We start from the raw sequence: 16,427 nt of genomic DNA on the forward strand, positions 1-16,427 counted from the left end.
CTCGTCATGAAAGTGGCGAGTCTATGGCCTAACCAACCGTGACTCAGATCCTCTAATTTAGCTTGGGTGAGCTCAGCCAAGATCAACAGCCTATGGGTGAACGAGATCACTAGGGTGGGAGGCCACATCAGCTGCTCTTGGCATGAATCTCTCTAAGACTCTTATGCCTTGGGGGAGATCACTACTAGGCAATTAGATGTGTTTTTCCACTATTTTTAGCTTGTCCTTTCTTATGGGTAGTGATGCTTGTACCATACCTTGAGTGATTAATTAGACAGTGGTAAAAAAAAAAAAAAGAAGATTGTAGATCCTTCTCATCCCATGTGTTTTAAACAATGGGTTTTGATTATTCTCATTTAATTCATATCATTTCCCTTTAGGAGGTCAAGGTTTCTAGTGACATTCGTAAACTCCTTTAGTTCTAATTATCATCGGGATAACACTGGGGGTCGAAGGGGGAGTTGTTCCTAGTGTCAAAAAGTTGCATTCCTTGGAACTTTTAGAAGAAGACACATTTCTCATTGTTGTTGGATTAGGGTTAAATTCGAACCCACTACCACTAGACTAGGGTAAATTTGAACCCACTACGACTAGGCTATAACTTATGAGGCAACCTCAACAATCTGTACCATTAACACAAGTGGCATGATTGGCATGATTTGCTAACTTATGTCTCTCTATATAACTCGTATGTTGCCCACCTTATAGGCCATCTTCTATGAGCATGCAGTAGATGTAGTGCCAAGGATAGTAAAAAGGCTAAAAAGGCCACATTAGTCTATGCATACCCTTACCCTCTCATGAGCTCCTTTGTTTTGTGTGGATCTAACAAGAAGGATCTACATCAACATAAAATCTTAGGAAATCATGAGCCCAATAGTGTATTGAAGGTGTTGCTGCAACTAAGTTGTGGTGTGCTCGAAGAAGGTATTGCAAGAGACACATGTTCCTCTGAATTGGACCTGTGCTCATCCATCAATTGTCACACTCTACTCTACACTGGGTCAAAGTTTCTCCCGCATGTGCAATGCTTGGTTTCTCCACGATATTTGAGCCTTCATCACGAGTTCAATTGTATCTTTTCTTATGTATCTTATCATATATTCTCATGTATATTTCCATGAAAATTAGGCATGGCTTGTATTCTGTCAGTTCATGTGTGTACCTTGTGTTCTCATGCCTTGTAATAGTCGTCCCATCATGTGGAAGATGATTCACATGTATCCTTATCCTATATCCAATTGGCCAATCATGCTAAAAGCATTGGCTCTAATGTTTGCTTGTCATGTAATGGGTTAGCTAGTCTTGCTACTTAGCCAAGAAAACAATTGACTAGAGAGCAAGTATGAGAAGGCCTTTCACAGAAGGTGAATTCCCGGTCCAACACTTCCATGGACGAGTAATATCCCTAGTCCTTTTGTCTTTTTTTTTGCCTCGTTCTTATGTCTTTCATTGTAATCATTTGGTTGCTATGTCAAGGGTCATAGATCATGAGGCAAGAAGGAAAGCTGCTTGGCCCTTCACTATCTCTAAGGCTTTCATTGCCTTCTGGAAACCCTACAAAAGCGAGGCAATCGTTAAACTTCCATACTCTAGCTCTCATTTGTAATGCAAGGCATTCTTGTGTTCAATGACAACCATTTCTTGCTCATTTGCTCTTGTTTGTGTAACTAGTTTTCTTCATTGTTGTGACTAAAATAGGAAGCTTGTTGTTGTACTTCCGATGGCAGTGGATCAACTGCAACTAGCAGAAACCATTTGAATGCATTGGTGCAACTTTCACGCAGTAAAAATATTACATGCATTTAGAAAATGATGAGTTTACTATGTAGCTGATGTGCTTTGGCATTTCCATTTAAAGGCCTCTACACAATTATTCACACAACAATTCCATTATGGACTTGAAGAAAGCAAGACACCACCCTACAATGGTTCATGGCCTAAAGAAAAATACTGGCTCCCCAAACAAACATCTAGAGTGAGAGTGCCAATCCAAGTTCAAGTGCCTTTAGATGACCTCAACCAACAAGAGTCACAAAATCAGAAATTTCTCTATAAGGACAAGGGTCCCACGTGTATGTGATTTTGCATGACTGCAGACAACCCAAATACCTTGATCAACTATACACCACCATCTTGAGTACTTCACATAGTATAAGCCATACCATTACATGAGGATATAGCAATTATGATCAACAGGCCTTGTGTCGTAGTGCTAGGTGCTAGGGTGGATGCGGTCTAATTGCCTACCACGATCTGCTTGCATAGCTCAGCACCTTTGTGATGCCTCAAGTAAGTTTTCTTGTAAGCTACGTGTATGTGGTGGTTGGTTGGATGATGATTATGCACAATTTTGAATTTTGAATTTTAAATGAAGATGACCTATGCCCCTATGTGGAATGATGTCCAGACATACCCTTGGAAAAGCTTTGAACTGACTTACACAGACATTCCAGAGGCGCACACAGCACAACTCAAAAGGAGCTTACAATGAAGAACCTTCTAACTGGCAATGGACAGGTGGGAGTCTTAGCACTCTTTTAAGTAGTCACTCACAAACGTGCTGTTGCCATTTTTTGTGGGCATTTTAGAAGTCTTTGAAGCAGCATCAAACACATGGCCTCATATTAAGCAGAAACTTCCAAAAAAAGAGAGGAAAAGAAACAAGATAGTATTGATGAAGGAAAAACTTCAACACGCAAGCATGCTTTGATAACGTTTGGTAGGCAGTTGAAGAGGGCATTTATGTATTACATCATGGGTAACAGAAACTGGAGCATCAAAAAAGTAACATGAAGTGCTTGATACGAAATCGTAAACCTTTGTCACATGCTACAAACATTACATCTTAGGATGCTGGAAGATTTCACTAGTCGTGCCAATCCTACTAGTCTGAAAAAATGCTCAAAAGGATGATTGAAAAAGAGCATGAGCATGCAATATATGGCTCAGAGTTTGAGCACCATCTTGCTTGCAATAAAGCATTGCAATTAACCATGTCTCTGCATGTGCTTCTCAAACAAAGTAGCCATCAGCCTTCAGCAAATACCTCATTTACAAGGTTAGTACCTAAACCCGCTTCTGCACTTGTAGCCAGCATCTTGCTGACAAAACTTTAATACAAAGATAACTTAATGATGACAACAAATGAAATTGGCTGGAACAGTCACATGCAGCTGTGGCCACTCTCAAATGACATAGGATTCTACGATCGTGTTACATGGATGCTCTTGTAACAGTATTTCATCAAGATAAAGTGTATATACATTAACTGATACAACCGTACAAGATGTATGAACCAGTTTCCATGTCATCAACAATAGAATGTCTGCGAGTCTCTGATATGTGTGTGACCTTTTGATGTAAATGACGTAAGCATTGTAGTTGTCCAAGTGCATCAAGGACAAGAACCGCTCATGAATGTTGGCATGAAATCTGTCCACAGATGACGTTCACCTTACGCTAGTTCTGCATTTTACTGGGCAACCTGGAGAGACCTTTCCATCTTCTTTTTGGATTTTCCATTCCAAGCTGGAGGGAATACACTTTCCACAGCCTTCGTCAACTCACCTGGGTGGTGTTCTGCCCTGTTAAGATACTTCTCCCACCTTACAGCAGTATCAAAATCTACACAAAAGCCTTGGGCACCCATTTCTTCGCACACGCATAGAATGCTCGATATAGCAGTGTCCCGGGCAACTGAAGCTCTTGAAAGCAAAGAGTTCAATAAACAATGGTAGACTGCGTAGTCCGGCTTTAGTCCAGCTGCCTTCATCTGTTCGAAACTCGCAAAAGCCTTTTCAGGAAACGATGCCGAGGCCCAGCCTTTTACGAGTGTAGTGTAAGTTAAAATATTGGGTTCCACCCCTTCCTTCACCATCTCGTGCATAGTATCCGTTGCTTTCTGCATCAACATATAAAGGCACAGATTTAAAGTTTTCGAACACAACCTTTTTCTTTTCCACATGTTAATATATAAAATGTGACCTTGAAAAACGACCTTGAAAAACTCAGAAGTGCCCTTTTAACCCAATCAAAATTATATATGAAGTAATATGGATCGCCACTTGCTTGTCTACTTTGTACGCATATATGTATGAATGATGTTTTCTTGTCTATACTCCCCTCTAATGAACTTGCCACCTTTGTACACGTATATGTATGAATGATGTTTTCTTGTCTATACTCCCCTCTAATGAACTTGTCACCAGTCCCTTGCCCACCCCACCTCAGTGGTTGGTGATCTTTCTACTAATATCCCTACAGGCAAACTGTCTCTCAGACAAATTACTCACTTTGGCTTTGGTAAGGCATAAGGGGGCTGTTCCCTCTAAGTGGCCACAAAAGAGGATCTTCTGTACTCTGGTACAGAGAGTTAAGGTTGGTCAAATTCCAAGGATGCAGTTGGCATACAGAACCATCACCCAGCACAATAATCACAGACCCTTCTAGATATGGGAAAATCAATCACAAAGTAGCCTGCAAAGGGACCCACGAGAGTGCTATTAACAAAACCTCTTTATGCCACCCACTCACCATGGATACCCCTTCTTTAGCCTACACGACACAGTTTTGGGATGTTTGACTCCAGCTTGCTCAATTAGTGAGACCTCCCACGAGCACAACCATGGGTTGTGACTAGGACGTAAGTTTTGGAAATGCCTTTGGAGAAGCTTCTCCTGAAAGAGTCAGAACAGCACTACTTTTGGGATTGTCCAGCCACCACCCCTGTTTATTCAATACCTTTTGGCATTGTCCAGCCACACAGCTGTTTATTCAACACTATCTCTAGCAGAGGCTGGGAAAGTACCCTGCTTGACGTCATCAACAACAAACAGTTGATGTGCACACTGCAAACATCATGAAGTTAAAATGTGCCATTCTCACTCAATAAAACTGTATCTGAAATCAGCTGCGTAGCTTCCTCAGAAATTTGTAACAATAGAAGGGACCCTTTGAACTCATGTACCACAATCACTCAGTTTTCCTCTCAAAGTAATGCAAAAAAGCTCTAAAACTAGTATCTTTTGAAGAACTCCATCAGCTAGTTTGCAACTTACACGTTCACCTTCTTTAATCTGCATCATTCTCTACTTGTCAGCTTCCATACTTGTTTGCCTTGAGCCTTTTAAAACTACTAATCTACTTCTGTATCCAGCAATATGATGAACAAGAAGGTCAACCCCTGAGTGTCACGTGCACTCTCCTACCATGATCATTAATTAGATAGATTACTGGGGGACTACAAGGACAACTCGTTTGGTGGATACATGAATCCAGTCATTAAGAGCGTTTTTCACTAACTGCAAGTAGTCCTTCTGTAAGTAAGGTAAAACATCGTGAGCATGGTCATGGTGATGCTCTATATCCGCCTATCTGTTTGGAGATAAAAAGCAGTGTTAATCTCGAAGAGGTAGTCGCTTCTCCAAGGCCTTGATCATGGCTTTTTGCTCACGCAATTGACCTCCCTGTTGCTTCATGAGAAGCATAAAACCTTGGAACATCATTTGCATCTGGTCCCCACAAAGAGCACTGCTCCCTAATGACGTCGCCATAGAAAAAACAATCCCAGCCACCACTGAGGGGGGGAGGGGCCCTGGAAGGGGTGTGCCAGTTGCGGGGTATGGCTGGGTCGATGGCGAGGACTATTTGCTCTCTACCTTTGATCTCCAGTGAGGCATTTGTCCTAAGCCTCCCGAGGAAGCCACCTGAAGCTAGTCCACTCGCCAAGAGACTGGGCTAGGCCAAAACTATGGGAGCCCCATCCTACATGAGAACAAGTGCCCAGAAGGTGACCGTTGGGCATCTTGAAGAGGCAGTTCAAAATCAGCAACTGGCAGAGTCTCTCCTCGTCCAAGGCCAAAGGGAGCTGCTAGAGAGCTGACTTGAGGCGATCCCAAGCTCTCATCAAACTGGTTGCAAATCTGTCCTCAAAGGCGATGCTCAAGCCTCAGGATCGGGCCTCCATGAAGATCCATCGTACACAAGGAGTCCAAGGGCTGCCAAGTGAGGGGGTTCAGACTCCAAGCAGAGATCCGGTCAATCAGAAAGGCCTTCTAGGACTCACCACCAAGTAGAAGGCCTCTGATGATCAACTTGCTGTCATGAGAATATATTTTAAGTCCTTTTTAAGAATATTATTTTTCCCTCTTGAGTAATTTGGGGACGCCTAGGTTACTCGTGCGTCATGCCGGCTAGGTTAATATCGTGGGTGACACCACTATAAATATTAATATGTGCGGTATATGACGTATGCTTGGGACCGTCTATGATTATTTCAGTTAGGTTTGTATGGCAGGGTGATTCCTGGGGTACTTACACCTGGTAGTCATGAGTTGGTGATGGTTTGTGCCTGTTTAATATTTGTGAAATTAATTTAATTATTAATTGGGCTTATATTTTCACGTGATGAAGATTACGAGGATTGATGAATAATGTTGAGGAGAATGTTTCTTATGCGCATCATACTTATTTTTACGAGCGTAGCTTGTAACCTTAGTAAATGATTTTTCCATTTTGATACATTGGAAAAAATACATTTACAATGTTGAATTTATTAAAGCCTAAAGGCTTTACCCTAGCCCCAATTTTTGGGACACTCTATTTTTGTTGTGGAAGAGTGTCGTGCTCTCTAAAAGCACACTTTGTATATTTTTGGGGGCTATGGCCTATTTTTGGTGGAAAGCTAATAAAAATACTCTTGTGTGGGAAAGGCCACGCACAAGGGGGGGGGGGGAAGATTGCACCCAGCATGTTTGTCTTGGAGCTAAGTATTATGTTTGCTATGCTTTTGTTCAAATTATTTGATTTTTGTTGAAACCTGCAAAGCATGTGTTTTCATGGTTGAATTTATGTGTTGAATTTCTCAAGTGTTTCACAAACTATCCTAGAGAACGATTCCGTTTTCAGTGGTATCAGAGCTTGGACTAGGAGATTTATGGAAAGGTGGGAAAGGTCTTCATCAACACAACTCTCAAGAAAGTTGCAAGCTTTTAACCGGTGGGCAAAAGAAGGGTTTGTGGTCTTTAACCAAAAATTCAAATTCTCAAACTAGCTCTACTTCTCAAAGCCACTTACCTCTTCCCAAAACCATTCTTCTTCATCAAAAAGTGGTTTTGCTCAAAGCTTCATGAATTTCAAATCCAACCGTATAGATGGATTCTCCATAGCCAAAAACCTCATGTGATTTGCTCAGTTTTTGCAAAGGTTCAAGGTAGAAGCAACCTATAATGGACGGACTGCATGCTGTGTAAGCTTTAGCCATGAAAAAATGAATAAAACCAAGCAAAAAGCGATGCGCTGATTTGCAGCCTCACGGGCGAAAAAACGTGAGAAGAAGAAGACAAAAATCAATTAAGCTAATTTACTTAATCTCAATTAAGCCAAATCCTCATCTTAACCCAATTCGACTTTTCCCAAGCCCAATGCATGTCACATCAACTTTTGGAGCTTTCACACTACCTATTTTCCTATTTCAAGGAAAATTCCAAAGAATTGCAATTTTCAGATTTTTGGGTGCAGAAAATTGATTTTTCAGGGCTCAAAGAGGCTTAAAAAGGCCAAATAAATGCCAGCCAAAGTCTTTGTTCAGTTTCAACACAAATCGAATTACGGGAGAATTGAGATAAGTACAATCATTTGCTTTATTTACATTCATTAAATAATATCAATTTTACTTATTTACATTGTTTGCATGAGCACTATGGCAAATTTTTCTATTTTACCTTCAATTCAAGAGCAACTCCAATCTCTACAATAACAAATTGTAGAAGAGAGAGAGATGCGAATTGAATTGGAGCGACAGCTCACGAGTCGAAGGCGTAAGCGTGACTCTTTGCCATCTTATGATGACGAAGACAACATCATCCAAAGAGCTGTCAATACTACACTTCAAGCATAAAACTCACGGAAAGATTCTAAAATCAGTCGTAAAGCTTTTTCGTTTCAGAATTATGATGGCAAAAAAGATGCTCGAGTCCTTTTGGCATGGCTTAGTCAATTGGATGACTACTTTTCGGGGGAGAAATTTTCCGAGAAAGACAAGATCAAATGTGTGGCTAATCACATGGTGGATAGCGCAGCTTTATGGTGGAGCGTAATCAAGCAAGGACGTGACAAACCGGCTTCATGGAAAAGGTTTCAAAGGCTAGTGAAAAAGCATTTCTTACCTTCACAATTTAAATCTAAAGCTAGGCATCAATGGGATACATTGCATCAACTTGAAAAAGAAAGCATGTCTCAGTATGTGGAGAAGTTTTGGAATACATTACTACAGGTACAGGTTGTGGAGAAAGTCAATGAGAAGGACCAAAAGAGGGTAATTCTGACCCCGACTATTCAGAAGCAGAAGGTAAGCCTCAAGCTCATTCGCTACTCAAAATAAAAGGAAAAATTAATGAGCATGAAGTTATTGTTTTACATGACGATAGTAGCACTCATGACTTTATTTCTGAAAAGGCAATTAGAGCTTTAAACATTCAACCTTTACCTACACATTATAGAGTTAAAGCTGCATTTACTGGAACCAAGTATAATTGCATGCAAGAGGTGAAAGGTTTAACTTATAAGCATCAATTCCTTAACTTTAAGCATCAATTCCTTAACAGAAAAAAGGGATTTCTTAGTTGCACCTTTACAAGGCGTAGATGTAATATTGGGTATGCCTTGGAGACATATGCACAACCCTATTATAGACTATGATACACATAGCATTTCTGTAAGGAAGGACAATGAAAATATTTTCCTCCAATGTCTAGTCAAAGAAGAGACGAGCCCTTTATTGAGTCATACTCAAGCAAAGCGAGCTCTTAGGAAAAGAGAGAAGACTTATATGGTTTGGGTTAACCAGTTTAGCGCTGAGTTTAACACATCCAAAAGTCCAAAACTTGATCCTTATATCTCCAAATTCAGGGATTATTTTATGGAAGATTTACCTCCAGGATTACCTAAGTCTAGGCCTGAAGACCATAGTATTGACTTATTGCCAGACAACTCTCCACCTTGTAAAGCTCCTTATAGAGTCAACAATTTACAGCAAAAAGAAATCCAAAAACAAATCGAGGATTTGTTAGAAAGAGGCCTTATTAGACCTAGTAGTTCACCCTTTGGAGCTCCAGTCCTTCTTGTTAAGAAGAAGAATGGAACTTTCCGAATGTGTGTTGACTACCGAGCATTGAATAAAATCACTGTCAAGAACAGATACCCTATCCCTAGGGTAGATGACTTACTTGATAAGCTTAGAGGTTCAAAGGTCTTTAGCAAGATTGACTTAAAGTTTGGTTATCATCAAGTACGCATGACTGAGTCAGACATATTCAAGACTGCTTTAGAACCCAGACTGGCCATTATGAGTTTTTGGTTATGCCATTTGGTTTGACCAATGCTCCAGCTACATTCAGTCGTATGATGAATCGCATTTTCCTAAAGTTTCAAAGCTTTGTTGTAGTGTTCTTTGATGATATTCTTGTTTTCAGCGAGAATCGTCAAGAGCATTAGCAACACTTGGAGCAAGTGTTTAACCTTTTCAGAGAAAATGAATTGTATGTCAATCCTGAAAAGAGTTCTTTCTTTCAAAAAGAGATTGAATACTTAGGCCATATAGTGTCAGCTGAAGGAATCCGTGTGGATCCTAAGAAGATTGAGTGTATAGCCTCTTGGCCTACACCTCGAGACATTCATGACCTTAGATCTTTTCTAGGTCTATGTAGTTACTATAGGAAGTTTGTCAAGAATTTCGCTTATATTGCACATCCTTTGACGAAACTTCTCAAGAAAACTACATTTTTCCGTTGGACCGAAAGTCAAGATAAATCTTTTCTAGTACTCAAGGATGCATTAACTCATGCACTAGTTCTTACACTACCTGACTTTCAAAGACCATTCTTTGAGGTAGTAACTGGTGCTAGTGGCAAAGGTTTTGGTGCTGTGCTTATGCAAGACAACCATCCTATTGCCTATGAAAGTCGAAAGCTAAAACCTGCTGAAACAAATTATAGTACATATGACAAGGAATTAGCAGCAGTTGTGCATGCCTTGAAGATTTGGAAGCATTACCTAATGGGTTCAGAATTCCTTATCAAGACTGATCAACAAAGTATTAGGCATTTGCTTTCGCAACCTCTTATTTCAGATAGGCACATTAAATGGGCATCTTTCATACAAAGTTTCCAACCCATGATTCAATATCAACCTGGAAAGGAAAATGTTGTTGCCGATGCTTTAAGTAGAAGACCACATATCAACAACATTTCCGCTATTGAAAGTGAACCATTTGTACTTATGAAAGAAACTTATGAAGTAGATCCAGATTTCTCTGAGATATGGATCAAATTGCGTGAAAACAATTGGACACCTCAAGGAAATCATTCTCATAATGATGGCTATCTTTTCTTTGAGAAAAGATTATGTGTTACTCAACCCTATAGACAACTTGTCTTGGAAGAGATGCACCAACCACCATTCATGGGACATAGAGGAGTTTCCGCAACACTTCAAGTAGTTTCTCGAGAATTCTTTTGGCCTCATTTGAAAAATGATGTAGCAAAATTTGTAGCTAAGTGTAACATTTGTCAAGCAATTAAAAGCTACAAAGGCAAAGCTTTGGGATTGCTTATGCCTTTACCCATTCTAGACAGACCATGGGAACAAGTATCTATGGACTTCATTACAGGCTTTCCTACTACTTCCAGTCATCATGACATGATTTGGACAATAGTGGACAGGTTTAGTAAGCAAGCCTATTTCATTCCATGTAAAAAGACACTGACTTCTCAGCAAGCTGCGACCATATTTGTCAAGCAAATCTTTGTTCATCATGGTCTACCCAAAGTGATAGTTTCTGATAGAGATTCCAAATTTTGTAGTCACTTTTGGATTGCTCTTTTCTCAAACTTAGGCACTAAGTTAGATTTTTCTACGGCTTTTCATCCTGAATCAAATGGACAGACCGAAGTCACGAATAGCACTATCTTGGATATGCTTAGAGCCTATGTTTCCCAGTAACCTAGTTCATGGGATAAGTACATACATCTACTCCAATTTGCTTATAATAATACTCCTCATTCTACTACTGGTCGAGCACCATTTGAGATTATCTATGGTAGAGCTTTGCCTCTTCCGGCTACTAGACTCTCCCATAAGATTGAAGTTGCTGACCAATATACTCGAGACTTTGATCGCATTTTATCTGAAGTGCGTGATTGTATTGCAAGAGCTCAAGAGAAGTATACATTTCAAGCAAATAGGAAGCGTAAAGATTTTTCATTCCAAGAAGGTGATTATGTACTTTTGAGAATTGAGAAGAGATGATTGAAGAGAGTGGAAAAATTCCCTACAGTTAAACTTGCACCTAGATACTATGGACCATTTAAAATTATTGAAAAGATTAACGATGTGGCCTATAGACTAGAGTTGCCATCTAATTGGAATATCCACAACTCTTTCCATATTCATCTCTTGAAATCCTTTCGAGGAACACTTCCTTCTCACCCAATTTATGAGCAATGCTCATCTGGTAGATCTACCAGCAGTACAATGAGAGTTAGTTGCTCCACGTAAAGCTCGAAGTCATCAGCCTGCTGTGAATGATGAGCCTAACCCGACACCAAATCTGGAGCAGCCGATGACCAGGGTGACATGTCCATCCTGTCAAGGTGGTTGAATAGGACTGCAAGCTGCTCTGCCATGTGGGCCACCATAGCTGCAAGTTGTTATGAATCCATGATAGCTAGGGACCACGGATCAATGAAAGAACCTAATAAACCCTTCCCCAAACCCAACCTTGTGCACTCATGAACCTAGGGACTCTACCTTGTAGAAGTATCAACGCACATAGGTGCCACAAAAGAAAAATTTGCGCGTTCCCTAGGCTCTGATACCAATTGTGGTCAAATGTGTCTATGTGCAAGTGTGAAAACAGAATTGTGCAAAGCTTTTCCTTAAGCTACAATAGTTGTTGAGTTGCCTTCAAAAAGTGTAAACTAGAGCTTGGTGGAAGTGTGAGTGTTCTCATCGCTTTTGCTCTTCATTTTGGTTCACGTATGCGACACCACCTTGAAAGCATTAAGTGCCTAGGCCCTACACTGCAACCCCAGATCTAGGTAAAATGCTTGAAAACAGACATTGACGAGGAAGCGTTTGCCAAACACCACAAAGCTCTCGCATTATATGACTACAGCATTGTTTAAAACAAAGCAAGAGTAAATTTGTGCATTAGAGAGCTACTTAATGCTACAATCCCATCAGGTCTCAGCTCTGACTTTATTTTAACCAAGTCTTGCCTTTCAACTCACAAGATGCAAATAATGGAAAAAGAAGATCTATACAGCCATTGAGAGATAACAATTGGCAGATGCTAACAAGAGAGAATATGCAGCCATTTATTGATAGCAATTAGCAACTTCATGGTGGGAATGCTAACAAGAGAGGCACAATCCCCCTTGTTCCAAAGATGCTCTCTGTGCCTTCAGTACTGGGGGATCTAGAGGGCATGGTGCAGCTGCTGTCATGCTTAAGATGTATGATTTTTGTCCTGCTGATCTAGAAACCACGGTATGAACAGAAGGCATGATACACTTGGACACTAACTGCAGACTAAGCTTACCGAAACAAACACTAAGCAATTGTGGAATCGTCAGCTCAGGGTTAAGACAGCACTCTGATACTTCAGATCTGCTTTCTTTTAACAAAACAAAACAAAAAAAAAAACATATCTTTTGCATCACCTCCAAGGTTCAATAAGCACGTGGTCCATATACAAGCAAAGAAAAGGAGTATTATAAGTGCCACTACCTCCATATTTCCAGCATTACAACAAGCGTTTATGAATGTTGTATAAGTGCGGATATCTGGTGAAATGCCTTCTTTTTGCATCTGCTGCATTACGTCACCTGCTTCCCACATATCACCTCTTTGAGCCCAGCTGAGTTCCACAAACAATAAAAACAATAAAGGTTAAATTAGGCCACCAAAAAGGTGAAGACAAAAGCAAAGAAAAGTCATTTCTTTCATGAAAACCCTGTAATGATGACATGCACAAAATAGTCGTCCTTATATGTACATGTATACATCCAAACATCCACGCGCACACATAAGTATTTCCATGCATGTAAATTTGTATGCTTTCCAGTATTTTTATTGAAGAAAGCTGGTGCCCATGTTTTTACCCATCCAACAAGATATTATAGATGTAGGCATTCCTGGTCAACCCGGCAGAAGCCATCTCCCTTGTAACAGCCAATGCACTTTGCATCCGCCCAGCTTTGCAACAACCTTTGAGCAATGCTCCATAGGTGAGGACATCAACCTTCAGACCATCTTGTTTTAACTTTTTGAAGTATTCAAATGCAGTTCCAACCTCCCCTGCATGTGCATAACCTTCCATGATAGTTGTATATGTTCGTTCGTCTGGAGGAATGCCAGCCAACACCATTTGATCAATAATGGCGGCACCCTTGTCTACCTGAAAGAATGTACATTAATGTAATTATATAGAGTAAAACAAGATTATTTCAAAAGGTTTACTGTATGGAATTTAAAACAGCATTTTCTTTAGAGAAAAATAAAAAGAAAACACTGCATTTACTCAATCAAAATCAAAAGAGCAAATAGTTTTATTGAATAAATTGAATCAATAACAAAACGTTTAACAACAGCTGGATTAATCTAGAACCAGATGAAAAATCTATTTCTCAATTGAACTTACATGATTCAGTCCCCCTGCTCAAGATATTGCCCATTTATGGCCTCATGATATCCCTGATTCCAAGCAACTTTGACACCCCAATTCAATCCTTCTAGTTTATTCAAGCTAGTGGCCAACCTTAGGCACAGTCGGTTGAAAATTAGATTGGATGGCAATGCCAAATTGCATGTGTCTTAAAGGTTGAATGTTCTAATGATAGACCTGTGTGGTGATTGTAAATGGATGAACGATTCCAAATGATGTCATGGGCCACATGGGTAGGTCGCTTGTAGAGGTGACTAGGAAGGATAAGCTTGCAAGTAAATGAGGTCAAGGTGGAAGAAAATATGTGGTCTACACTGAGCAAGCCAGGCAATAGAGCCCCACGCAGCAAGCCAGGAAATAGAGCACCAAGTAATGTAGATAGTGCCTCTCCTCAATCTGGCCATAAGCTGAGCAGTTCCAGATCCTCTAAGCGACTTTGTAGCCCAAATATGATGATGCATAGTCTCCGAAGCTATCAAATATCTAGTGCATGATGAGTCCGCACCGAAGATAGCTCTCCACTGATTAATATGAAGTCTGCCATGCAAAAACAACCACAAGGAATGGGATATCTAGATTCTCCTATAAGAGTGCCAATGTCAGTGCCAAAATCTCTTCTGAATCAACGGAGTAATTCCAAAGCTTTCCCAGTGTGGCCTGAGGGTAGGAATCCTCTGAATCTGTCCAACTAGCAACAACATAGCATTCTGTACAGTGCAAGTAAAGAATTCAAAGGGTTGGCTACATCAATCCACTCCCATACATCAGGATCCCAATGAAGAAATTTGATGGGGCATCCACCATACAGCCAAAGGCACCAAGGTCCTTGAGTCATAAATTCGAGGGGGTCAATAGACCAATGCTTCCCTGAGCGACCCACTACTGACAGTTGACAACGTCTCAAATAAACTAACGCATCTCATCAATCTCCATCCTGCCAAGAATAGTGTAGAATACAGTCTCCCTCCTCATCCTGGTCGGGCACGGCTAGTACTTGTAGCGGTACACCTGTCCTAGAGAAAGCACCCAGTCATCTGGGGTGATACTCATCATGGAATGTGCCAGTTGTTGGGGTAAAGGCATTATGCCCACCCTTATAGTGTGTACAAGCCCATAAGTTATAGTACATAGTACACTTAGTACTTTTAATGTACTAAGTGCACTATGTGTACTAGTGCAATATACATGTGTGATAAGGGAGTCACACATTCATCTTGATGAGTTGACTTATCCCCACAACTCTCTCTCTCTCTCTCCCTTGCTTCTCTGTGTATGTCTCCCACACATGAACTCTAACCCTAATTCTCTCTCCCATTCAACTGGTATCAGAGCTCGGAAGACTTTCTCCTCATAGAAAGAAGCTTCTCTCTCTTCGACGATTTACAGCATAGAACATTGGAGCCTGACGGGCGGCAGGGACAAGTGCTTGGGTCGCTTCACACACCTCCAATGCGGCCAGCACAAAAGTCATCGCCACGCGTCAGCGCCTAGAGGGAGTTGCAGGCAGCAACGCAATTGGGCGTTAGACGGCTGGCTGCCGGGCGTAGAGGAGTTCCTGTCACCCACGAGCATTCAACTGCTGCCCTCCATCGTCGCCGACCAACTCGCCTCAGCTTCTCTTGTATCCAGCGCAGATATGGCATGCACCTGCCCCTTGTCCTATGGCAAAAACAGTCTCGCCTCCACAGTAGTACCGGCCTGGTAACATCGCTTCTTCATTGCTCAACGGGCAGCGCAAATCGACACTAAGAACAGCAGCAGCATCATCACCTCCTTTTCCTGCAACAAAAACAAAAAATCAAAAAATTACCTGAGGTATTTGCTTCAATTTTTTTTTGGAATTTGCATGTCCAATTTGCAATTGAGCAGGTACAATCATCAATTGAGCAGGTCAGGTGCCAAATTGCTCAATTTTTGAGCAAAATCCACAAAATTGGGTGACATTGGTCACAATCAGGATCAATTTGCAGGAAATTGGATGTCGAAATTTGGGGTTTTTGATGTAATTGTGCAATTAAGCATTCATACATGCTGTATGATGTGAGAAATCGCACATTCGGGCAAAAATGCAGCAAACTGCAGTGCAAATCAAGGGGCTTTTGTGCCGATTGGGTTGATTTGCATGTAGGCACTCGCATTTGATGCTTTGGGCAACGTGTTGATGCCTGTCAAGCACTCAATGTGCCTGTAAATCAAGGGGCTTTCATGTATTGAATGTATATGTGGCCAGGGGGAAGCCTCGCGAAGACTCTAAATGCCTTCATGTGCGTCAATGTACCATGTATGATCAGCAATTGATCTTAAATCAAGGGGCTTTTCAAGATCATATGCTTGTTGAGCTTGGCAAAGCAGCAGGCAAGACTTTTATGCCTTGAATCCTCAGAAATCAGCTTGCAGTCAAGGGGCTTTTGCCCAATTTCTGTTCGGGACTGTTGTATGCAGTATTCGGGACTGTAAAAGTCTGATTTTCGCTCATTTGGACAGCCAGGAGAGCATTTATTGCTACTGTACCTGCTGGTACAGATTTGGCACAGCTTTGTGCAAGTTTTGGCATGGCTGTACACTAATTTGAGTGAGGAAAAGGTTCAATTTCAGCTGCTGTACTTGCCGGTACAGGTTTGGTACATCATTGGTGAGCACTTAGTACTGCTGTACAGTACTTTGGAAGGGGAACAGAGCACATTTAAGGTGCTGTCCTAAA

The 16,427-nt window shown here is 41.0% G+C and overlaps 1 protein-coding gene across 1 annotated transcript in view; it reads right to left on the minus strand.

Annotated features, from left to right (window-relative positions):
• Positions 1 to 3,087: 3,087 nt before the first annotated feature.
• The window catches only part of LOC147634278 (uncharacterized), a 108,283-nt gene continuing 94,943 nt past the window's right edge, over positions 3,088 to 16,427 (minus strand). The window contains exons 12-14 of the mRNA XM_086805656.1: positions 13,164 to 13,459; positions 12,790 to 12,919; positions 3,088 to 3,904 (exon numbers count right to left, since the gene is read on the minus strand). Of these exons, the coding sequence (XP_086661782.1) occupies positions 3,476 to 3,904; positions 12,790 to 12,919; positions 13,164 to 13,459 (855 nt within the window). The 3' untranslated portion in view covers positions 3,088 to 3,475. The remainder of the gene's footprint in view (positions 3,905 to 12,789; positions 12,920 to 13,163; positions 13,460 to 16,427) is intronic.

Source organism: Cibotium barometz, chromosome 11 (genome assembly GCF_041138505.1).
Source record: "Cibotium barometz isolate CiBa-2024 chromosome 11, ASM4113850v1, whole genome shotgun sequence".
Classification (NCBI taxonomy): Eukaryota; Viridiplantae; Streptophyta; class Polypodiopsida; order Cyatheales; family Cibotiaceae; genus Cibotium; species Cibotium barometz.